Source organism: Trachemys scripta, chromosome 6, assembly GCF_013100865.1.
Source record: "Trachemys scripta elegans isolate TJP31775 chromosome 6, CAS_Tse_1.0, whole genome shotgun sequence".
In the NCBI taxonomy this organism is placed as follows: Eukaryota; Metazoa; Chordata; order Testudines; family Emydidae; genus Trachemys; species Trachemys scripta.
This window is the reverse complement of record NC_048303.1, coordinates 95,483,355-95,507,505: the sequence shown is the minus strand read 5'-3', so window position 1 is coordinate 95,507,505 and position 24,151 is coordinate 95,483,355. Positions and strand designations below refer to the sequence as shown.

The 24,151-nt window shown below is 43.2% G+C and overlaps 1 protein-coding gene across 5 annotated transcripts in view; it reads right to left on the bottom strand.

Annotated features, from left to right (window-relative positions):
* Nucleotides 1-24,151, bottom strand: part of VPS13A (vacuolar protein sorting 13 homolog A) — a 271,263-nt gene that overhangs the window by 114,332 nt on the left and 132,780 nt on the right. For all 5 annotated transcript variants that reach the window (XM_034774370.1, XM_034774372.1, XM_034774371.1 and 2 more), the window contains exons 40-42: nucleotides 17,736-17,828; nucleotides 11,722-12,078; nucleotides 3,923-4,024 (exon numbers count right to left, since the gene is read on the bottom strand). In XM_034774370.1, coding sequence (XP_034630261.1) covers nucleotides 3,923-4,024; nucleotides 11,722-12,078; nucleotides 17,736-17,828 — 552 coding nt within the window. The remainder of the gene's footprint in view (nucleotides 1-3,922; nucleotides 4,025-11,721; nucleotides 12,079-17,735; nucleotides 17,829-24,151) is intronic.

The window sequence follows — 24,151 nt, the reverse complement described above, 5'->3', positions numbered from 1 at the left end:
TATTAGGACCCAAATTAACTCTATTTTCTGAGTGCGTACCAAAGCAGACTTCCTGATATTTAGGATGAGACCCAGAAGGTCGAGCAAGCATACTGCAGTGTTGACATGAGAAAGGACTTCCTCTCTTGGGTCTGCCTCTCAGTAACCAGTCATCCAGATATGGGAAGATATGGATCCCTTTCCTTCTGAGATATGCCATGATGACAGCCATGCATTTGGTAAAAACCCCAGGGGCAGAAGAGAGTTCAAAAGGAAGCACTGTATACTGGAAATGGCGCTCTGCTACAATGAATTGAAGGAATTTTCTGTGCCTCAGCAAAATCACCACATGAAAGTAAATGTCCTGAACGTGTAAGACAGGAAATCAGTCATTCTGAGACATGGAGGAACAGTCAATAGAGTGACAATTCAGAACCTCGTGTATCTGATCTATTTCTTCAGGCTGCGAAGGATACCAAAAAGCACTAGGAACAGAAACTCTAACCCCGGTGATCTGGTGGAACCTCCTCCACCACTCCCAACGCAAGCAGAGAGCGAACCTGCTTGAGGAACAGTATCTTGTAAGAAGGGTTCTGGAAGACAGATGGGGAGGGAAGGTGGAGAGGAGGGATGGAGAGGAACTGGATGGCATACCCTGATCTGACAGTGCTTAGGACCCAGCTGTTGGTGATGACTGAGACTCAAGCATTGTGAAAGCGGGCAAGCCTGTCCTCAAAATGAAGCGCATGAGGGGAAGGGACCAACGACTGGAACACTGCTTTGGACCAAGGAGTCAAAACGGATGCTTGGGGGGCATCAGGGAAGGACATGTGGACTATCCAAACCCCGAACTCAACTGCTTTCTGCTGTGGGATGTATGCCCCTTTCTGGGGGTAATCCTGCTGCCTCATGAAAAGGAAAGGCTGTCCAAAAACGCACTGCAGATGATACCGCGGTTATCATTACGGTTGAACATCATAGTGGCGGCCTTACACTGCCGGTGTATACACTCCCAAGGACTGAAGTGTCATTGAAGGAGTGCAGAGTCTCATCTGCTTTATCTGAAATAGTAAAGGCCATCGAAGGACAAATCCTCAATGGCCTGCTGGACATCAGGAGCAAGGCCTGAGTTCTGAAGCCAGGAAGACCTCCTCATGTCACTGCAGAGACCATCACTCTGGCTGACATATCTGCAACATCTAGCATGGACTGCAAAGAAGTCTTCTCCACCAAGCAGCCTTCGGTGACAAATGTCAAAAACTCCTCCATTGAGGCATCAGGCAGCTAGTCTGCAAATTTAGACATGGCTATCCAGCTGACAAAGTCGTATTTGGACAGCAGTACCTGCTGATTAGCAATTTGCATCTACAAGAAAGAGGTGTAAATCTTCCTGCCCATCAGGTCCAGTCACTTAAGAGTCCTTGTCCCTGGGAATGTATTTAAACCTGCCCTGCCAGGCTCTATCATTCACCGCGGTTACTACCAAGGAATTCAGAGACGAATGGGAATAAAACCTCTCAAATATCTGTGTGGGCATGAAGTAGCGCTTTGTCATGTGCTTAGTTGCAGTTGGTACCGAAGACGGCATGCTCCAGAGGACCTTAGTAGGCTCAAGGAGCGCACTGTTAATAGGGAGGGTGACTGTCCCAGGTGCCAACAGCTGCAAGATATCCACTAACTTGCGGGTGTTCTGTAGGAATTACACTTGAATACCCAGGAAGGCAACGACGTGCCACAACAGGTCTTGATGTGCCTTGAAAGTCACTGGGAGGAAGAGCCCGGCACTGCGGCAACATCCAAGGACGAGAATGAGGCAGTTAACTGTGCCAGACTCAGATCCTGCTCCAGGGCTGACAGGCATCAGCAGCATGACTGTGGAGGCTGCTCAAGGGAAAGGTTCACCAGTACCTGGACAACGATCTCTGTTTTGAGCAGGACAAGGAATGGGAGCTCTGCAACTTATTCCACAGATTCCATGGAGGCCACTGATATGGATAAGCCATTGGTGTCCAGTAGGCGCCAGGCTAGGGGCCCCCGGCCCGACCATGAGATGGGCGTGAATCCTGGTACTCACAGCACTCTATGAACAGCCCTTGCTCAGCAACAGAGCAGGAGGAATAAGATCACCACTCGGACACCGAGCAGTCCTAGGCTTCGGGGCATAGCAGTGGGGTCAGTTCTAAGGGCCTAAGTAGCCGGTCAGACTCGTCCATAGCCCAGAATGATGAGGGGGCTTATACCAATGGTGGAAATGGTACGGCTGGCAGCGAGTATGCCTCCGCTGTTTCCGGTGCTGGGAGTGGTGTTGATCCCGAAGTCGACATCGGCACTGACATAATTAAGAGTGCCAAGGTGGAGGGCACTGACTGCTGCCTCAGCAACACTGGTAGTGCTGTTCACATAGGAACTGAAGTAGTTCCTGGTACCAAGGAGGTTCCTTATAAGAAGTCTCGTACCAGCCCCATTTCTTCTGAGCGTGGAAGGGAAACATAAGGGTGCAGCATCAGGAGACCCATAGGTTCAGCAGCCCGTGCAGCCAAGAACACAGCCCTGGCAAAGTTCTGGACCAAGGGAGAGGTTAAGACAGAAAGGCAGAGGAGGTCCCTGTTGCCTGATACAATGTGCTGAATCAGCCAGTGCCAGCATCGCCCTCATCGGTACCTGACTAAAAGGACACCCTCAGGCCAGAACCAGAATCAATGGTACAGGGTTTCTGACCTCCCTGCATAGTGTCGGGGAGCAGCTGACAGGACCTGCTCCATCCCATGCACCAGCATTCACCACATATCGATCCATGCTCCTTCTAAAGGAGGGAGACAAGCCCCCACGGGACCTGAAGTGGCATCGCTTGGTCTTATGTGACCTTTTCCTCAGCACACATGATGGGGAACAAGTCTTCAATCTCTTCGGAGAGGCACTAGCTCCAAGAAACGAAGCGGCAGCACTTTCCAAATCCAGGGGCGACCTATGATCTGATAGGGGCCTCGGTACTGAAACAGTCCAAGTGGCATGTTTGAGCAGGTGCTGCTTCAGATGGAGATTCCTCGCCACTTGAGTCTGTTTTGTGAACAATCTGCAAATTGAACATTGCTTCTTAACGTGGGCTTCACTTAGGCACAGCAAGCACCGTGTGTAGGGATAGTTAGTAGGGTTCACCCCACCCACACAACAGAATGTATAAACCCTGGTGAGGGCATCATTAGGAGACAAACTACAACTACCACTATATTGGGGTACTAATGAACTATGTAGAACGAGAAAAAAAAACTCACTGAATAGAGGATTGTGAGGCTGAAAACCACACAGAGCTCCAACTCCAGCCACAGGTGGTAAGAAGAAACCGAAGGGGGGTCAGGGTGGTGCTACAAGGAAAGGGCTATGGCTACAAGGTGCAAGCGCCGCCCCTGTATGGATACTGCTAGGCAAATTCTCTGGCTCCGGCACTCTGGGCACAGACACCTAAATGAAATACGTGGCTGCATCTACTCAAAGGAGAACTGTTGGTTTAATCAATGTGAAGAAAGAAAACTTCTTTTCTTTTTCAATTTCAGTTTTTGTACACAATTTAAAAATGAAGTTTTAAATATATACTTTGGCAAGTGAGTAGTCACTGTAGACTAATCACTGTGCTGCATTATGTGAACAGTTTCTGTCTCTTAAGTTAATCATGACTGTACATGCTCCAGATATAACAATGCAAAGAGGGGGAAAAAGTGTGGTCAATCAACTTCTAACTACACTCACTTTTAGCCAATATACAGAGTTAGAGTTATACTAGCCTTGTGGCCTACCCTGCATTTTATCCCCCGGCATACATGACTGAACAGGGTATTAATATTAAGTTCAAATAGCCTTGTTCGACTGGTTCATGTTTCAACCCAAAAGTTATTTAAAATGTAGATTTGCATGTTAGTTGTTTCAATTTACACTTCTGAAAATATACCTTGATTCCAAGAGTCCATGGTTTGAATTCATCACTCTTTTCAATTTCTAGTGGTTCAAGCAAAGGTTCCCACACACCAAACATCTCATTATAATAATGCACCTAAAGAAATATAAAATCATCAGAGTACTGAATTAAGAAAAGATACACCTTAGAACCAACAGCAAATAATAAAAGATGCTCTATAGACTCAAAAAGAAACATCAAAATAAGACATTATAACATGTTGTTTGTTTTCATTATATTAGAATATAAAAAACCTTTAAGTAAAATTAAAATAAAACATGAAAAAACAATGGGACTGACATCCTGGCTTCAGTGAAGTCAATGGGAGCTTTGTCACTGACTTCATTGAGGCCAGGATTTCACCCTAGCTGTTTTCCACATATAGGCAGATAAGTCTTTGAATTAAATACACTTCTACCCAGATATAACCCTCTCCTCGGGAGTCAAAAAAGGTGAAACCGCGTTATATCGAACTTGCTTTGATCCGCCAGAGTGCGCAGCCTGCCGCCCACTCCTGGAGCACTGCTTTACCGTCTTATATCCAAATTCGTGTTATATCGGGTCGCATTATATCGGGGTAGAGGTATCGTTTATTTTAAAGAAATTTGATGGTCGTCATCATGGACTAAATTCCACCACCGTTATTCAAAATGAATAGCACATTATGTCTCAAGTAGCCCCACAGAAATCAATCAATGAGGAATAAGGTTCTAAATATAAATAAAGGTAGTAGAATCTGTCTATAAAGGGAACTAGAGACAGAAATCTTTTACTTATACAACACAAAGCAAGCATGGCCCATAAGGAAGCAGCCAAACTTCCCCATGACCCAATTCCACATAAATGTGCCTCAATTCTAACCAATAAGAACCATTAGGGTAAGTTCTCTCTACATAGCCATTTCTACCTTTGGTGTCTTTGAGAACCATGCCAATAGGACCACTGGGATGTGGATACACGTCAGTATAAGCTGGACTAAAATCACCAACCTATTTCATGCAGGCTATTAAACCACCACCTGATGGCAACAGATTTCATTTTCTACTTACTTTTCCAGTTCTAAATATGAATAAGTGGTCTAAAGTGAAAAGTTTTGTATCCCATTAGCAAATTCTCTAACCCAGGGGTTCTCACAGTCTTTCATAATGTGTAACGTCTTAAGAGATATTGTCTCAGGGACCATTTCCTATCCTGTTCATAATTATGCTACATCCATTTGGCAACTATTATAATTGCTTATGTGGAATTATAATACTGGGAAAACATTCATTATCTGTCTTTAATGCAATAAGTGTTTTGTGTTTTGGGAAAAAGTTGGTCATACTTTCCACTTTTATTCTTTGTATAGGGCCAAATCTTGAGCTCAGTGCACAACACAGTTAGCAGGGCTGAATACTGGATACGTGGTGCAAGGGCTCTTCTTCTCCAGGCTGTGGATCCAGTTTGTGGAAGATATTTTAGCCAAATGGATTTAAATAATTTTGCAGGCATTCACATGGCCACCACACGCACCCAGAAGAGGAACGATTCGTGAAGCGGAAAATTCTGACACATTTCATTTATAGCCTATGATGCAACAGTAAACTACACACAATACTTTGAATATATATCTTCTCTCATCTGAGGATCTCAAAACACACCATTAAACATTAATTCTCACAACCATTCTGTGAGTCAGATTAGTAGCACCATCCCTAGTTTACATTTAGGTAAACAGACTCTCACAGATAGAGATATTTAGCTATATTTACATAGCAAGTCAATGACAAAACCTAGACCCTAACTCTGGTATCCAGTTTCCTGCTCTAGTTGGTATACACAGTACTCCCTATTTAATCTAATGGAAGTCCACATTAGTCCAAGTTTCCCCTTAAGTCTCAAAGGAAGTCTATCCATGTGGGCTAATGATTATGGAAAGAAAGGTGAATGAAAGTGTTACAAGACATAGGGGTACAAATCTCAAGAATGAATATTATACCAAAATGTCAATGTCTAATGTAAAAACACAAGAGAGAAAATTGTATAAGTGTTTTACATTATACTACTGATAAACATTTGATGCAACCAGACTAACATGTTTCCAGCCCTTATGGTTGTGAAGATAAACCTGAAAACATGAAGTAAGTCTAAATTGATACCACAATACCTGGTCAACCTTCAAAGCACCATATGATGGTGATATGAGTAAGGCTAAGATTTTGTCAAGGATATTTTTAGTAAAAGTCATGGACAGGTCACGGGCAATAAAGAAAAATTCATGGAAGCCCATGACCTGTCCATGACTTTTACTAAAAACACCTGTGACAAACTGAGGAGCTGTGGAGTCCCCGTACCATCTTCGGCGGCTGGGCAGCTGCAGGGGCCCAGGCTCAGAGCTATGGGGGCCCCCACCATCTGTGAGGGCTCAGAGCTCTGGAGGCCCCTTCCGCCCAGAGTGGCAGGGTCCCTCTGCTGCCAACAGCAGCTGGGGGCTGCCAGGGGCCAGCTGTAGGGGGTCCCTACTGCCTGTGGTGGCCAGGAGCTGCGGGGCCTCCCGCTACCTGCAGCGGCCAGGACCTGAGGGGCTGCCCGCGGCTGTTTGATGCTCCTGGGGCCCCCACCACCAGAGACCGCTTGAAGCTTTGGTGCCACCAGTGACAGCTGGGAAGTATGGGGAACCCCACTGTCCGTGGCAGGCCCCTGCTGCCTGCAGCTGCTCGGAGCTCCTAGGGCCCTTGCTGCCAGAGGCAGCTCAGAGCTTTGGGGCCACCAGTGGCAGCCAGGAACTGCGAGGCCCCCTGCTGACCATGGCAGTCAGGAACTGTGGGGGCCACGGCCGCCCATGGTGGCTCATAGCTCCCAGGGGTCGTCACCCATGGTGGCCAGGAGCTGCAGGGGCCGCTGGTGGCAGCCCTGAGCTGTAGGGCCCTCCACCACTGCTCGGACATCCCGGGCCCCCCCGGAGGCAGCTTGGAGCTTTGGGGCCACCAGTGGCAGCCGGGAACGGTGAGGCCCCCCACCATGGCCAGGAGCTGCGGGGCCCTCTGCTGCCCAGAGTGCCAAGGGCCCCCACCATCTCAGGAGGTGGGGGTACCCCGCAGCTCCCAGCCACCATGGGCTGAAGTCACAGAGGTCTCTGGATGTCATGGATTCCACAACCTCTGTGACAAAATCATAGCCTTAGTGATAAGATGCAGCCAGACTACCCCACATCCTTCAACACATTCTAGTCCAAGAACAGTGCAGGGGAAACCCCCTCAATCCCTCTGAAGGGGAATGTGGCCACAGGTACCCCCACTGCTCCCCTAGAAGGCAGAATGGAAAATTCTTACTGACAATTTCATTTCTGCTAATAACATTTCCCAAATTTCTGGATGTCTGGGATGCCCTCCTCTCTCTGCAGCTCACGAGGCAGATCAGCATTTGGAAAATACATGGTTTGGCCATTCCCCTTACAATCCAGTTTGCTGCCAGACGACGTTATGAAAGTTGTACAGCTTGAGAATAACTCAAGATAACAAAATAACTGTGTACATTAGACCAAAGTTGACAGTCATATGGTAACGAATCCACTACATATCTCACCCTGGCTTCTACGCCATTTGGGGTGGGTAGAATTGTAGGAGATGCTAGCAGAAAGGAAACTATCAGTAAGAAATTTTCTGGTCTGCAGCCCAGTGTCTCTCACAGTTCTGGATATCTGTGAAGTGGTGAGCAGTGAACAGATGTAGGGAGAGTTATGAAACAAAAGTTTGGTAGAAAAGTAATATCCTCCTTGTTGCGAGTTTGCTGAAAAGTCTATTAGTTCTGGGCCACCACCTACAGTGCCTTAATGCCAAAGGAGGCCAATGAGGATGACAAAGTCCATCTTATAGTGCTTAATGAAGGTGTTTGTGTGATGGAATACACCCCTGAATACACACCCTATGCCCTACTGTAATATACTTTGTACAAAGTATGTCTTGTAAGGTATCATTTGAAAACTCAATTTGCTGATCAATATTGTTCTGGCCAAATATGTGTGGCAACATTGTATGTGACCTTATAAGATTACCCTGTATGGTGTTAACAACACGTTCCAAACCCCAGAGCCCTGCCCAAACAGAAACTGGCAGATTTGTCCTAAACAAAGGAATCTGTGCTTTGCTTAGTTAGCATTTAAGCAGCAAATGGAGTCATCACGCAGGAAGGGAAGACAAAGGAAGTTCAAACAGGTGAAAAAAAACATCAGGGAATATCCTTCCACAGTTTCTTTGCTCCTGATTCTCAGGGGGATATGTTTTTCAAGAGGGGGACTGAAAATATAAAAAGGAAGGACAAACACCCCAAGGCACCCCTCTCTATCTCTCCCTACCCATCACATTGACAGCAACAAAGGAAGCATTAGTTGGATACTGAGAGAAGGGGTCTTGACCTAATAAGTTTGATCACTAAAATGGCTCAAAGCATGTGGTGAGGAAACTCTGCTTTGAATCTAATGTTTGTTAAGTTAGGCATCAGTAAATACTTTATTTTTCTTGTAACCATTTCTGGGTTATGCCTCATTGCCTGTACTCACTTAAAATCTCTCTCTTTGTAGTTAAACTTGTTTTATTTAATCCAGTGTTCAAACTGAAGTGTCTGGGTAATTCCATTTGAGGTAACAAGTTGTATGCAAATTATTTCCTTAAAGGAATAATGGACTCTATATTTGTACTGTCCAGTAGAGGGCTGAACAGTACAAGACATTTTTCTGGGGGGAAATCTGGGACTGGAAGTGTGTTGGAGTCACCCTGAATCATAATCAAAGCTGGTAAGAGCCAGAGGTTGGCCAGATGGCTGCAGCACACACACAGACATAGCTGGGAATGACTAACATACTAGAGGCTGTTTGTGAGCAGTCCAGGTTGGAGGCTGAAGCAGCAAGGCATAATAAAGGGCACCCCAGGTTACAGGGAAGGGGTGACACAGCTATTCATTAATCTGGATTGTACCTTGGTACGTCACAGTTAGCTGTTGACTAAGTAGTCACTTTGCAACTTTCTGAGATGGACACACCTACTCATTTTGCCCACAAAATTGCAAGGGATCTCACGGAACATGTCTTGATCTCTTACGGTACAGGAAACCCTGATGTCTTGTTGGCTTACACAATACATAGTTTAATATGCCTAGCAACGAAGGATATGGAAGTTCTGAATCCCTGGCATTTTGGGTGGAAAGACACAAATAAGGAGTCTGATCTTCTTGTAGATCCTGCACTCTTCATGCCTCATCTTTTCAGTTGGATGTTATGGATTTAGAGAGAATGAAGGAAGCGCGACCACTCAAGAAACGTGAAAGGAGGAATTTACCTTAGGAAGAAAGGGTTCTGGTGTCTTGAACATCACCTTGTCCTCACAGAATGTGCAGTAAGGCTCCTGTATAGATAAGGCTGCCAGCTCTGACACTCACTTGACAGACATGACAACTACTAAGAAACAAGTCTTACTGGAAAAATAAAAGGCCAACACTAAAGTCAGAGGCTTGAAGAGATGGCTTGTCAGAGCCCTCAAAATTAGCCAAAGGTCCCATTTTGGGCAGAGTGGCCTGAGTTGGAAGTGGGAAGAGTTGGAAGGAATCTGGTTACCTATGCCAAGAAGCCAGAAGATCCTGCCAATAGCACACGAGTAAGAGCAGAGACCTGATGCACAATACTGGCTAAAGCCTTTGTCTATGTCTTCTTGGAGAAAGTCCAGAATGGTTGGAATTCCAGGATTTCTGGGGTTGAAAGGACTGTCTCTGAATTCTCACCCACTAGGTCCCATTCCCTTTGGGAGGGGGGCTTATTAGAAGCTCTGCTTCTTTCCCCAGGATGCTCAAGACCCACTTTAGGACTTGAGAAGAGGGGAGGGGAGACTTGTGGGCCTCACAAATCTGCCCTCTTTGTTCTGCAGGAGTCCTCTGGGACTTATCCCCTCAATCAAGTAGTCAGAGTCTTCCTCACTATTAGAGCTTCTCCCGGCTCTGCACTGGGGACCCTGTCCATTTTTCCCTGTTGGAATCATGGCTGCCTTGGTGGGTAGGAGACTCCATCTGCCTATCCCACTCACAGCCTTGGGATATAGCAGAGTTAGGGACGGAAGGCTGGGTGCAGGCTGGGCACAACTCACCATCTGCCAAGCCTGGGAAGGCTGCCTCACAAATAGAACAGTGATTTGATCCTGTGCTTTCTTGGCTGCTCTGTCTTGACTGTATAGGGGCAGAGTATCTGGCAGCAAGACACTGCTGCTGACACTTAGGGTAAGTTACACTCCCAAAGAGTTAACTGACTCAGTAAGGAGGAGGAATGCTGAAGAGGGAGAACACTGCTCCCCCTACCCAAAAATTGGTCAGAAAAAAACTAAAAAAGGAGACGGGTAGAAGCAATAGAAACCACCGTCCACTGCTGTGAACACAGAGAATCTGGTGGCAAGCAGAAGCAGAGGGCACATGGCCAGTGTGTGCAGCACCAAAATGCTGATCTATCTCGAGCAGCCTAGACATCCAGAATTGTGCGAGATGCTGGGCTGCAGAAAGTGGAGGGCAGAGCCAGCTTGGGGCCCAGAGACTAAAGCAGCTATATCAATAGGGACCTTGAGATAATGATTATAGACTGTTTTCTATAGTTTTTACACTGGATTCTCCCCTACACTGCTGATCGGCTGATAGCAACATATCAGTGTTCTTTTGGTACATTGCTCGTAAGTGGTTATTGCTGTTATGGGGAGTGTTGACAATTCACAGAAAGGAAAGTGTTCACAGGGGAAATGTTGCTCATAAGCAGTGGTTGCTCTTTCAAGATGTTGCTGCAAACAAGCATCTATCGTACTAACATAACATTTGCAAACCACTCTGCTTGTAGGCTATGAGTAAAGTTTTTCAAAGTACTAAGGGTCAGGCATTTTAAAGTATTTACGTGCCTAAAGATGCACACAGGCACCCAGTGGGATTTTCAAAAAAGCATTGATGCTTAACTCCTGCTGAAATCAATGGGAGTTACATATCGACGCACTTCTGAAAATCCCATACGCATCTATCTGAATTTTTAGGTGCCTGAATATCTATAACAATCTGGTCCTCAGTCCCATTTTTAAAAGTGAATTAGGACACTAAATCAAGTCCCACTGATTTTCAGTGAGACTTAGGAGCTTTTGAAAATTATACTCTACATCTCTTTCTCCCATTATATGTCTGTCCTGTCTATGTATGTCCCAATCCCACAAACACTAACTTGACTTTAGTGGGACTACTCACAATTATGAAGTTAAGCATGGGAATTTTTTGCCAGAGTGGGGCATTACATTATAAACTCTTCAAGGTATGGATCATCTATGTTTGTACAGTGCGTGGCAGAATAGGGAACTGATCTTGGTTGAATCTATAGGCATTACAGGAATGCAAACCAACATAGCAAAAAAATCCATGCTCAAATATAGTTCTTATCTAAAATAACTGATGAATTTTATGTCAATAAGTATTTTCAATTATGAGCCACAATTACGTGTAGTGTGAGGCGGCTGGGAACGAAGGGTAGTAACTTTGTGATAGAATAAACTAACATTGTCTGGGAATTTAGGGATTGTTGCTCCATAACTTAGGGTTGTTGCAGTGAAGTACAAGGACTCTGCAGATAGTGAACAATGGAAGGTTGTGCTCCACAAGGCACTTCCCCCCCTGAAGTTTAACTGCTAGATAAAAATATCACCTTTACTTGTCAAAAGTTTCTTTCATAAGCCTTGTCTCAGTAACAAGTCAGTTTCATAATTGTTATTACAGCTGCTTTTGGGAAAAGTGTCATTATATTATATCCTTACCTCCAGTTCAAGCTGGGAATGGAGGTTGATGAGCGTACTCCAATTTTTGACTTCTCCAGAAAAAGACGACTTTGCTAAAAGCATAGGTACCGTTCTGTGACCAACTCCAGCTTCAAGAGTTACAATGACTGATTCAATTCTCATATTTAATGTCTCCCCTGTGAGAACCAACTCAGCTGCTGTATTTTTATTTTCATTTTCATTTGACTTTTCAAGAAACCACATTTTTAATTTTTTTATATCTTTCTTATCCCATAGGTCTGGAGGAATTGGACTAATCTCTTCTTCTGAAGTCTCTGTAGTTGGAGAAAGTGCCGATGTAATAGTAATCACTGTATTTATGATAATGGGTGAAACCTATGAGAGGAAAAAAATTGATTATTCAGTGCCATTGGGTATATGGAAAAAACATGGAACTGGGTATATCAATAACCACTTTTTAAAGTAATCTCTTGAACTGACTAGTTACTGCTTTCAGTTTCAAAATTATAATGAATATTTGTTACAGCACCTGGTTGTTTCCTTTTTGGGACTGACTCTCCCTCATTTTAGCACTAGTATGCTTTACTTCTCTCTCTCCATACACTAAAGACAGTTCAGACTTGCTTTGGGGTTAAGCCATGCCCCTTCTGTCTGCCTTCCAGAACAGCTTTCAAATATGTCTAAGACTGAAACCTCTAGCTAGTAACCTCAAAACAACATAACTGTGTACATGCTTCAGAGATGGGGCAGACTGGAGGAGAGTTCAAATCCAGAAAATAATTAAACAAGTCTTCCAGACCTTTTCCCCCATTTCTAAATGTAATGTAGTGAGCAGTATGGAGAAATAATCGGGAGGGAAAGAAACAGGTATAGATGACAGAAAATGAGTTTCCCCTTTCTCAATGACAATGCTTATGTAGTTTACTTTGAGACTATTTCCTGCCAAGGGATGCTTCTGTAGAAGAAAAAACAGATCATACCTGTAAGTACTTAATAAAGGCTTTGAAAAAAGACTAAGTAGAGCCTTGCAGATTTCTTTTGTGCTGGCCAATATCACCCATCCCATAAAACTGGAGAGGAACCTTCTGAATGAGTTTTTATCCCCTCTGAAATTGGCCTTCACAATGCCATGCAAGTTGTTGGTAATTAGCATTTTTGCACTATTACAGATAACTTGGATAGCTTAATAAAATAAACATTTCAGATAAGAAAAACATGATTTTCTAAATTTGATTCAAGTAAGTCTCAACCACTTTTCCAGTGTCTTTTTATTCCACCATTTTTTTCTTATGGCATTGAGGACTCAGACAAAAGGAAGACAACAATCTCTTGGAAAGTTACATTTACCTTTGTCAAGAAAAGTACGGGAATGAGGATGACAAACACTGTGGAAAACATAATAGGGCTTGTCTAAGACGGATATCTCAGTGGTCCTTTGAGGTGAAATAATGGCCAGCAGAAAACAGATTTTTGACCAACAGATACTAGAGTGAAATGGAAGTCCAAAGAGGAGATTCAAGAGCCTTAAAAACCACAGAAAAAGTTCCAGGTTGGACAAATGAGCCAGTTTGCTTGTTTTGACAGATAAGTAACACCAAGAAACCAGAGGATGACCCAAGAGTGATTTAAAGGACCCTGCGTTTATGGTACTGTAATAACAAGGTCTTAGAGCATGTTTTCACAAAAAAATTGACTTTTATTATTAAAAATACCATTTTTGTTAAAACTGAAATATTTCAGAAAAGTGTCTGTTTTGATTACCAAAAAATTTTCAAAACAAGCACGTTTCTGAATTCTGAAATTGTTTCAGAATGTTTTATTTCACTTTTACATAATATGCATTAGTACCACTGACATGTCATAATATAACATTTTATCTTCTTTTCTAGATTAAAAACATCATCTTGTTTGTGTTGTCATGAAATAATGTCAGACTAAATTCTGAAAAAACCTTTTGGCATGTTCCAAAATGAAATTTCAAGCAGCTTTACAACACGTTGCGATTTTGCAACAGGGTTTCAAGCTCAAACTACACCTGTCCATTAAGGATTACAATAATGTTCTTATGACTGCTATCATAGAATTGAGGTTTTTGCCACTACTACAGAGATTCTCAAACCATGATATGTTCACTTGGAAGTAGTGTGCTGTAACGGGGTGATCTCTCTCTTTCAAACGGTAGTGGAACCTGGGGCTAGCCAACCCCTAAATTCATGGCATGGCCCCTTTTTTAAAAAAAAACAGCTATTCAGGGGATCAGCAGATTAGTAGAAGAATGGAGGCCAGGTGTTAAATCAGCTTGCTACCTCCTTAATATGATAAAACCCAGCTGTTAGGTGACTCCCAAGAGGGGAGAAAGAGCAGAGAGCTGGGAAAAGAGAATTATAGAGAAGCATAGATTTAGGAGGACAGGCCCCTGGAATGGGAACCAGAAGGGAGAGCAATGGGCTAGAGAGGCCTCCCTGAACCAGAGCCCAGCTTCAAGAAGTATGGCTGTGGAATCCCGTAAACATAAAGAAGAAGCTGAGTGTCCAGGGAACAGAGCAGGTGGCGAGTGGAAAAGACTCTCCAACAAGGCCGAGGCCTGCAATGAGACTGACAAAAACCCCTGACTCAGGGAGAACTGTGAATCTGAAGCCTTGGAACATGGCTGAATTGGAGCTGAAGCTGCCTACTGCCCAGGTACAGCCCCTTACTTCCAGTGATGATTTACCCCATCTCTCTATCCCCCACTCTGAGCCAACACTGTCCTTTAACATCCACCCACTCACACCACCAGAGCCCCCAGCACTCCAGCCACAGCCCCTATCCCTCAGTCTAAACCTCATGTCCTCTAACTCCCCCCACCCACCCCAACTCCTTTCTCTTCTAATTTCCTTAAGCATATCCCCAACCAGCCAGATAACCTTAATAGGCACACACACACATATTCCAGGGACATAGCCCAAGCTTTAGTTCATCACAAGTTTTAAAATCCCATCCGCCTGAGACCCTCTCGTCTGAATGCTTTGGCATCACTTATGTTAGTCCATGTGATAGTGAAAGTTATGTATTTGGGAATATATGTGATCCTCAACTATGGATAAGTGGATAACTAGCAGTAGTTTCAAAAGAACTTATACTGAAACACAAAGGTCTGTTGATGAAATAGGCAGTGGTATGAATCAAAACCTGACTGAAAAAAATGAAGAAATTTCAGGCACTGCTTGTTGGTTTCCTGCTACAAAGCAATGAAAATAGAACATTGTTAAAAAGTATGATCCTAAGTACCTATCATTTGGATTTACTTTGAATGCTGAAAAAAGTGAGCCATGGGCTTAGTGCATCATTTGCTATCATCTGTTATCCAATATTCAATTAAACCTTCCCTACTCAATGTTACCTCAACAGAAAGCTCAGCTCTTTAGAAGACAAACATCATGGGGTTTTGTTTTTTCTGTTTTGTTTTTTAAAGATTTGAAAGACAGCTCAACAAACAAAACAAATTACCTCTCTATGCAATATTAATGTAAAGGCCCTGATAGCATGATATCAGGTAAATCTGAGGATTGCTCAAAATGGGAAACTTCATACTACTGGTGACACGCTTGTGTACCTGCAGCAAAAGACACTTATCAATTTCAGAGGACAAAGCTGCAAAACAGCTTGATATTGTTTGTTTATCAAACAATAGTATATCAGGAAGAATTCAAGAGATGGCTTTTCAACTAAAGCAAAAGTTCATAGAATGTATAAACAAAATAAATTCTTGTTCAGGATCCTACTGTAAAGGTGGTCATTTTTATTCAACCATGAGCACTGAACTCACATTTGCTTTTGTTATGTGCAATGAAATGGGAAGTGCTAATGCATGGGAAGGTGCTGACTTGTCTCTCTGAACTCCATTCAGAGGCACACATTTTCCTCAATTATTTTAGTTCCGAATGTGCTGATTGCTTTCGGATGAATTACAGCTGTCAAGACTAGCCTATTGAGCTGACTTGTTGTGTGTGTCAAACTGAATGCCAGCTTACAGAGAATGAAAATTATACTTTTTAATGTTCACAACAAATCAAGAGCAATGATAAAGAAAAGACGGCATGAAAAAAAGAAGAGAACCTGTCAATGACTCCCATCTTTGGAAAGTTTCCTCACTGAAAATTACTTGAAAATTCATCATGATCTCACTAGTGACCATAAGAGAACACTGCCTTAATTTGGTTACCAAGTTTAATGAATATTTCCTGACAGTGTAACAAATGAGAATTAGATCAGGGATTCATTTTCAATACAAGGCACCCTGTCAAATGAAAAGTAAAAGTTGAATGAACTGTCATGTGATGGTGGACTCAAACTCAATAAAATGCAGCTCAGAGACTTTTGGATGAAAAGAAGAAAGGAGTTTAGCCTGATACTGGACAGAGATTTGGAATTTTTGATATCCTTCAGCACTATGTAGCTCTGCGAGATTAATTTTTTTGCTCTAGTTGCCATTAAAAACAAGTAAGGATGAATCTCAGTGTAGGACTGGATCTTCAGTTGAAGCTTCCCAACATCTTACCTGACATAAAGCAACTATGTTCTATGAAGCAAGAATACCCTTAAAATTGTCTCGGAGCTACTCAAAATGTTTTGTATTTTCTTCATTTACATTTTGTAAAAAGGTAAGCATAGTGAAGTTTGGCTTGTGTTCAACTATAGTCCTGATAAGAATTAGCAGGAACTCTGAACTGAAATTTGATAAATTAAAAAGTTATGCCAGTGACTTGCTTCCATGACCTACCAAAATATATCAAGATGTCATTTAACATATTTTTTTCTTATAATCTACACGAAGACAAATTGTCATCACTTCTTCATTGTGCTTTTTGATTCACGGTCTCAAAACCTCAGATGATTAAAATAGATGTTATAATCTAACATTTTAGGCTTCCTTAGGCATTTGAGTCCAGAAATACTTAAGTCTAATAAGGCCTAAAACAAATGCGTACAAAAAGGATAAATTTGCAAATGGTACCTCAAAAGTCCAACCTTTTAATGGATAATGTGATAGGCACTGTGTGAGTTTCACTAAGTTGGAGAATCATGGCTGCCTTCACCATCTGACAACTGTGATTATTGTTTCCTCTCACTTATCTTTTGCTTCCCAGATGTGGTAAGTGTAGCAGTTGCATGATGAGGGAGATAAATGTACTCAGTTTGGCCAACATTAGTGTAAGAACATTCATTCCAAGTGCCCTTTGGTTTACTTCCCATATGAAAAAGAGCTTTGCTGTGGCATTTTTTCTGGATGTGAACAGATCCACCTATTGATTGCTGAAATTCTGAGACATTATCTAGAATATTTCTTGTTATTTATTTTAACACAGTTTACAACCATCATGCTGCCCAAACCAGAAGTCCTCTGTGCACGTTTCCAAAGTGTATGAAAATGGGGATGGAATGCAGAAAGCAAACCAGACAAGCCACCTAAACAGTGACCAATGTATTATGCAATGGTGATTGTAGGATTATTTGCATAACTGAAGTTACATCAAGTGATTCCATTCCACAATGTTACTGAACCATTGAAAAATTAACACAACTGCAGCACACCACTTGTCAACCCAGAAAATTCTCCCACTGATGCACAGGTGATCAATGTGGCTCTCTAAAATACATACGCAGGAACCAAATCTGAGTGGGGCATGACCGTAGCACACTTAAAACAAGACCAGGAAAAAATGTAATTTCTAATAACTTGGTGGCATGGCTAAATCTTCCTTTCACAAGCAACTATACACCTTGTGGAAATAGGGTGCTTTTTGTCCAAACCTATCATATGAATCACCATATAAAAATGAGGTGACATGACTGCAGTACATGTGAAAGGCTTTTTCTTCTTTTGTTTCAATATAGTAAGCAATAGGAGATGCAAGACTACGAAATGTGTTTAGATTGTGTTAATTTTAGTTACATCAAAATTTTAAAACAAAACCAATAACTTTAAAAGCCAGTGGGGGAGGAGGAGGAGGAGGAGGAAGACAGGACACAAAAACTACATTTCAACTTACCTTTATTGTTAAGGATTTAATTGATAGGTCAGCCATTTGTGGATTATTACCTGACTGCATCATTTTGAAGAAGAAATCACAAGGCTGCAATACCTGAAGAAGAAAGAATTCATAGTCAACTCTAAAAATATATAGTAACTGGAGTAAAAATACATGCTTAGCTAGAAAAATATCTCCTCTAAAATACCATTAGGAAGATTTAAGGGAAAGAGTTACTAGTGATAATTCTGTTGGTTCTTTAAAATGAAAAACTTGACTCTTAATATTAGCATCCCTTCTGAAATGAGAGAACAGAAACAAAAGCGAATGGAGCAAACAATATTTCAGCCATAATAGACTGTTGCTCGCTCAATATCAAAAGAGATGATAAGGAAAAAGTACCCATTCTCACCAGAAAATGTCCATTCTTTGAGTAGTAAGATCCACAGAGCCATTACAATGGTCCTTCAGCCCGCTTGCCACTTGGGGTCAGAATCAGTCTTGTCAGTTGGTCTGCCCTGCCCTTTATCTCCTTGGTTGGTGGCAGGAAGAGAGTGAAGGAGCATGTGTGGATCAACAGACACTACTCTATATTATATAACTATTTGATTCTATAACTTGATTTGCTGGCCTTCTCCTCTAAGGATGAAGAATTCCCTTTGTAGTTTGTGCATGTACAGAAGTGTATGACCTGGTCTTTTTGCATTGATTTGTCATGCTGCACTTGGGCTGTCAGCAGAAGAATCTGACATTGGTGATTATCCCCCATGCTGTACTCTGTAAGGGTGAATAGGGAAACAGAGCTGATTTGATTATTCATTTATTTCTGCTTTGGAAGTTTGTCCCCATAAAAAATGGTTACTTACCATCTTTAAGACATGGTTGTAGACCACCCAGGTGTATGCACAACCAGTGCACTGAAGCCAGAGAACTTGGCTTGGTAGCACCTGCTGGGACAGTGCTTGTGCCCTCTGGCCCATGTAGCCCCTCCCATAGCTATATAAGGGCAGCACTGCCCTGTCCCCCCTCAGTTCCTTCACATTAGAAGAGTGGACAGAGGGCGAGTCATGGAGGACAGGTCTGCACCCACATCTTGAAGAACAACAGTGACAATACAGGTGAGTAATTTTTTTCTTCTTTGCGTGGTTGAAGACATGTATCTCACTCGGGTGACTCATAAGCAGTTTCGGCAGGCGGTAGGGTTCAGAGTCTACTTAAACAATGACTGCATAACTGCCTCCCCAAAGTTTGCATGTGACCTATATGCTGCAGTAATAGCATAATCTTTGGTTAAAGTATGCACTGAAGACCATGTAGCAGCCCTACAAACATCTAACACTGAAACATTGTTGACAAATATGATCAATGTCCCTTGGACTCTTGTTGAATGAACCTATAATGTCTGCCAGGGCATAGTTTGAGCTATTCCATACGCTGTGGTAATACAGAAAGTTATCTACCTGGAAATAGTCTGTGCAGAAAGCAGCCAATCTTTCATCTGATCTGCACAGTGGACAAAAAGTCAAGGTGATGAACGAAATGGTTTAGTCCTTTCGAGACAGAATGTCAAGCACCGCCTCAGACCTAATGTTTGGATATGCTGATCACCTGCATTTCAGTGCAGCTTAGGAAAGAATAAAGGCAAGTAAATAACTTGATTAAGGTGAAATTGTGAAACCACCTTGCACAAAATCTTTGATTGTAGTCTTAAGGACACTTTGTCTTTGAATAACTGAATAAATGGAAGTTCTGCCATTATGGCTTGTAATTTGCTGAAACTTCTTGTGGACATTATAGCCATAAGAAAAGCTGGTTTTTGGGAAGAGAGAAACAATGAGCAGGTTGCCACCAGATCAAACGGAGGACCCATGAGGGCAGCCAGCGCCGTATTTAGGTCCCTAAACAGGGTCATTTCCTTCACAGGTGGAAAGAGGTGGATAATACCTTTTAGAAATCTCACTATCATGGAGTTTAGGAAAATTTATTTTTCTTGGATTGGATTATGAAACAACTGAGACTGCTGCCAAGTGAACCGTCAATGAGTTAAAAGCCATACCAGAGGACTTCAGATGCAACAGGTAGCCCACAATGTCCTGAACATGAGCTGACATGAGTTGAGCTCCCTTTGATATTGACCATACTGAAAAATGTTTCCATTTAGCCAAATAAGTAGATGGTTTTCTACTATTAAGCAGGATCCTATGTATTGCTTCCAGGCATTGTTCTTCTTCCTAATTAAACAACATACCATCCACAGCGTGAAGTACTGGATGAACAACCTGGCCATGGTACTGAGTCAGCAGGTGAGGAAGGAGAGTAGGATCTGGGAGGTCAAACAGACAGACTGAGAAGGTTGGAGAACCAATATCATCCTGGCCAACCTGGCACAATAAATATCAGTCTGGCATGATCCAACTTCAAGTTTGAGGATAACCTGAGAAGCAAGAGGGATGGAGGAAAGGCATCCATCAGACCTGTTCCCTAGTTCAGATGGAAGGCATCAGCTAGAGACCGTAAACTAAGTCCTGCTCAGAAACAAAACTGACAGCACTAGTTATGCTTTGTTGCAAAAAGGTCAACCTATGGAATGCACGATTCCTGAACATGGACTTTACCCCACAGCTCTTTAGAGACCACTCGTGGTTGTCAGAGGAAGTCCTGCTGAGATGATCAGCCAACTGGTTTTGAGAGTTGGTAAGTATGCCGCTGTGGGTATTATGTCTTCCTTGACACAGAAGTCCCAAAACTTTGTTTCCTGACAAAGCTCACTGGAGTGGGCTGGTCCTTGCTTGTTCACATAATATGTTATGGTGGTATCCTTGGTGAGTATGTGAACCATTGCTCTCTTGATCAGAAGGCACAGTCCCATGCATTGTAAATGTCAGACATTGATACAGAACAACAATTCCCATTCCAAGCACAAACCCTAAACCTTTAATGTTCCTAAATGTGCTCCCCAACCTATTATGGAGGCAACAGTGATTATATTTCTGGTTGGCAGAGGACACGCAAAGGGAACACCCTGGCAACATTGTTCCATTTTGCTTACCCCTGAAGAGACTCCAGTATCTCCAGAGGCACTAAGACAAGCCTGTCCAATGACTGGCAGCTTAGGTGATAGACCAGCTTCAGTCATGACTGAAAAGGATTAAGACGCAATCTCACATGCTGAACCATATAAGTGCATGTGGCCATACGTCCTAGTAATGTCAGGTACGCATGGACCGTGGTCAAAGGATGAGACTGCAGATCCAGACAAAGGCAATAAATTGCCTAGAATCGCTCATATGAGAGAGAGGGCCTCAAATTCATGAAGTGTAGTAAGGCTCCAATGAGCTTGATTTTTTGAGCTGTAGTCAACTCGACATGGCTTTGTTCAAAATCAACCACAGTTGATCGAAGAGGTTCAGTGTGAACTGGACACGACTGAGGATTTGTCCCTCGGATCTACCTCTCAGTAGCCATACTTTAGGTATGAGAAGACATGAATTCCCTTCCTTCTGAGATAAGCAGTTACCACCATCATGCATTTGGTAAATATGCCTGGGGCTGATGATGGGACAAACGGGAGAACCATGTACTGATAGTGTTGGCAGGCGACAATGAATCTCAGGAACTTTCTGTGGCCTGGGAAAATTGGCACAGGGAACTAGGCATCCTGAAGATTGAGAGAAACAAATCAGACATTGTGATTCAATGGAGGAAGAATAGTAAGCAAGGGTAACCATGTGGAATCTCAAATACTTGATGTATTTATTGAAACCAGGCAGATCGAAGATAGGTCTCACCCTTCCTTGGACTTGGGGATCAGGAAGTACCGGAGTAGAATTCCTTTCCCTGAAGAAAAGGAAGAACCTCCTGCATAGCTCCCAGAGCACACAAAGTCTGGACGTGCTGAAGAAGCAGCGGCTCATGAGAAGGGTCCCTGAAAAGGCTCAGGTTGGGGAGGAATAGGATGACAGAAATATTGCATAACCCGATCCCACAGTGCTCAGCACCCATCTGTCTGTAGTTATTGCTTCCCCAAGCACTGTAGAATTGAGAAAGCCTGTTCCCAAACTGAGGAACCAAGGTTGAAACATTCACAACTGGTACATTGCTCTCATTATAAAAGTATGGTTGTCTAAAACTAGACCCAGACGATGATCTCCTCTGTGATTTATGTCCTCTTCTGGGAAAGTCTTTCTGCCTAGCAGGATAGGATGAGGGCAAAAGTATCACTGAGTGCGATATTGCTCATGTTGTTGTGACCCTCAAAGTGACACTCTGTGGCCTCAGTGTAAACCCCAATGACTATACAGTAGCTCGGAAGTCCTTAAAACATGTAAAGTCTTGTCAGTTTTCTCAAAAAAAAAAAAGACAAACAGTAAGTCCTTTATGGTCTGTTCATCTCTCATTTGCTGCAGTCAGAATCAGGGAACTTGATGATTACCTGTTCTGTTCATTTCCTCTGGGGCACCTGGCATTGGCCACCGTTGAAAGACAGGATACTGGGCTAGATGGACCTTTGGTCCGACCCAGTATGGCCATTCGTATGTTCTTATGTACTGTGAGGTGATGCGAGAAAAAACACCCAAAACCTTGCATGGAAACATAACTTTTGTTGCTATGTTTAGCTCTCGGTATTATAGATGCTGGGGGTATTGCACGCGGATTTTTCAGGCTCCAATATTGCTTCATTTAGAGGAAAAGCAAGTCTCCCAGGAACTGAGAATTGAAGAACATCACTAACTTAGGGATGTCCTCCTGAACACACCCAGCCTGAACACCCAATGACAATGCTGTTTGTCTCAAAAGGTCCTGATATGATTTTAAATCCTTTGGTACTGTAGAAGAGAACACAGGCAGTATAGGATCATCTGATGAAGAGGAAGAAGAGGGAAGCAGAATTACTGGACTCTTTTATGGTAATACATTTGACTGTACCACAGGATCAAGTTGTACCTGGTTAGAGAGAACCCCCTTGACGTGTGGCTATAGCACAGGTGACCCAGGCAGAGAGACCATCGGAGGAACAGTTAATCTAGCCCTAGAATGAGCAGATGATTGAGACCTTGCTAAATAATCCCAGGGATTTCAAAGAGGCTACTCTGCACAGAGGCATAGCATTGGTGGCCAGTAGGAGCTAAGCCAGGGAGATTCATCCCTATTACAGGAGCCGTAATGATCCCATCACCGATGCTGATGCCCGGGTCCTGACAATTTCCAACAACAGTACCGTGAAGGTGAAGGAGACATTTCTACACTTGAACCTGAAGACCCTTCCAAGTAGTCTGGCGGTAATGGAGGAGCCACTCCAGGTGAAGCCAATAAACAACCTGCAACATGCCGGCCTTATTAGATCTGATGACGGTACAGTCAAAGACACTTTGAGAACCAGTAAAGGCATCATACTCAAACTCGGTACCAAAGCAGGCATTGGAACTGAAGATGTAGACTCTGTTGGAACTGTTGTTGGTACCAAAGACAGCATTTGCACTGGCAGTCCTCCAGTACCAATCAGGAAGCTGACTGTACCCCAGGGCCCTGGGTCTGAGGTGGTGTGGACAAGTCAGCCATCAAGCCAAGAGGTGCCAAGGATACAGAAGACAAAGCCACCATTGTCTAGTGTTCTTGAGCAAATGCCTGTCTGTTCCTGACTCGCCACAACAAATATACTGGTGCCTGATTCATCGATGATTTGGAGACCACAGTTTTTGGTACCAGACTAAACAGAAACCCCCAGGACAGTATCAGAGTTGATAGTATGGAGTCTCATTGATGAGGCACCGGTACTAGATAGCAGAAAATGCCAGTTCTATCCCACATACTGGAAGACTCTCAGTGCCAGTCTGCACTCCTGTTAAACAGGTAGAAGGAATTGCTTTAGACTCTGGAGCAGCCCCAGTCTGTTTTGTGGGAAGGGGAACGATCCCTCTTCCTTCTGGGAGAAGGAAAGGAGATCGGATGTGAAGTCCCCATCTGTATCAGCTCAGGCACTCTCTGGAAAGTCTGAATCTCTGGTGGTCCCTAAGCAGGCCCCGTCTCCATAAGGTGCGTTTTCAAACACAAGTTCCTCGTCACCTTCTCTTAAATAACTTACAGATGGTGCACCTTTCCTTAGGCACAATAAACTTCAGATGTGGGGGATCACTAGTAGGGCTAGCAACCTCACATGATGGTTAAATGTTTAAAACCCAGAAAATGCATCAGCGTGGGCTAAAATGTTACTAACTACACTAATCTAAACTAAACCCTAAGGTATTACTAAACTTACCTACTTACAGAAAAAGCGCACAAATACTGTGATAAAGAGCGCAAGGTGAGACACCACACTGAATGCTCTGACTCGAGATGCGGGTGGAATTGAAGCAGTTCAGGGGTAGCATAGCCTTTATATAGCCACGGGAAGCGCTAGAGGGCACAAGTGCCACCCCAACAGTTACTGCTTCGACTTC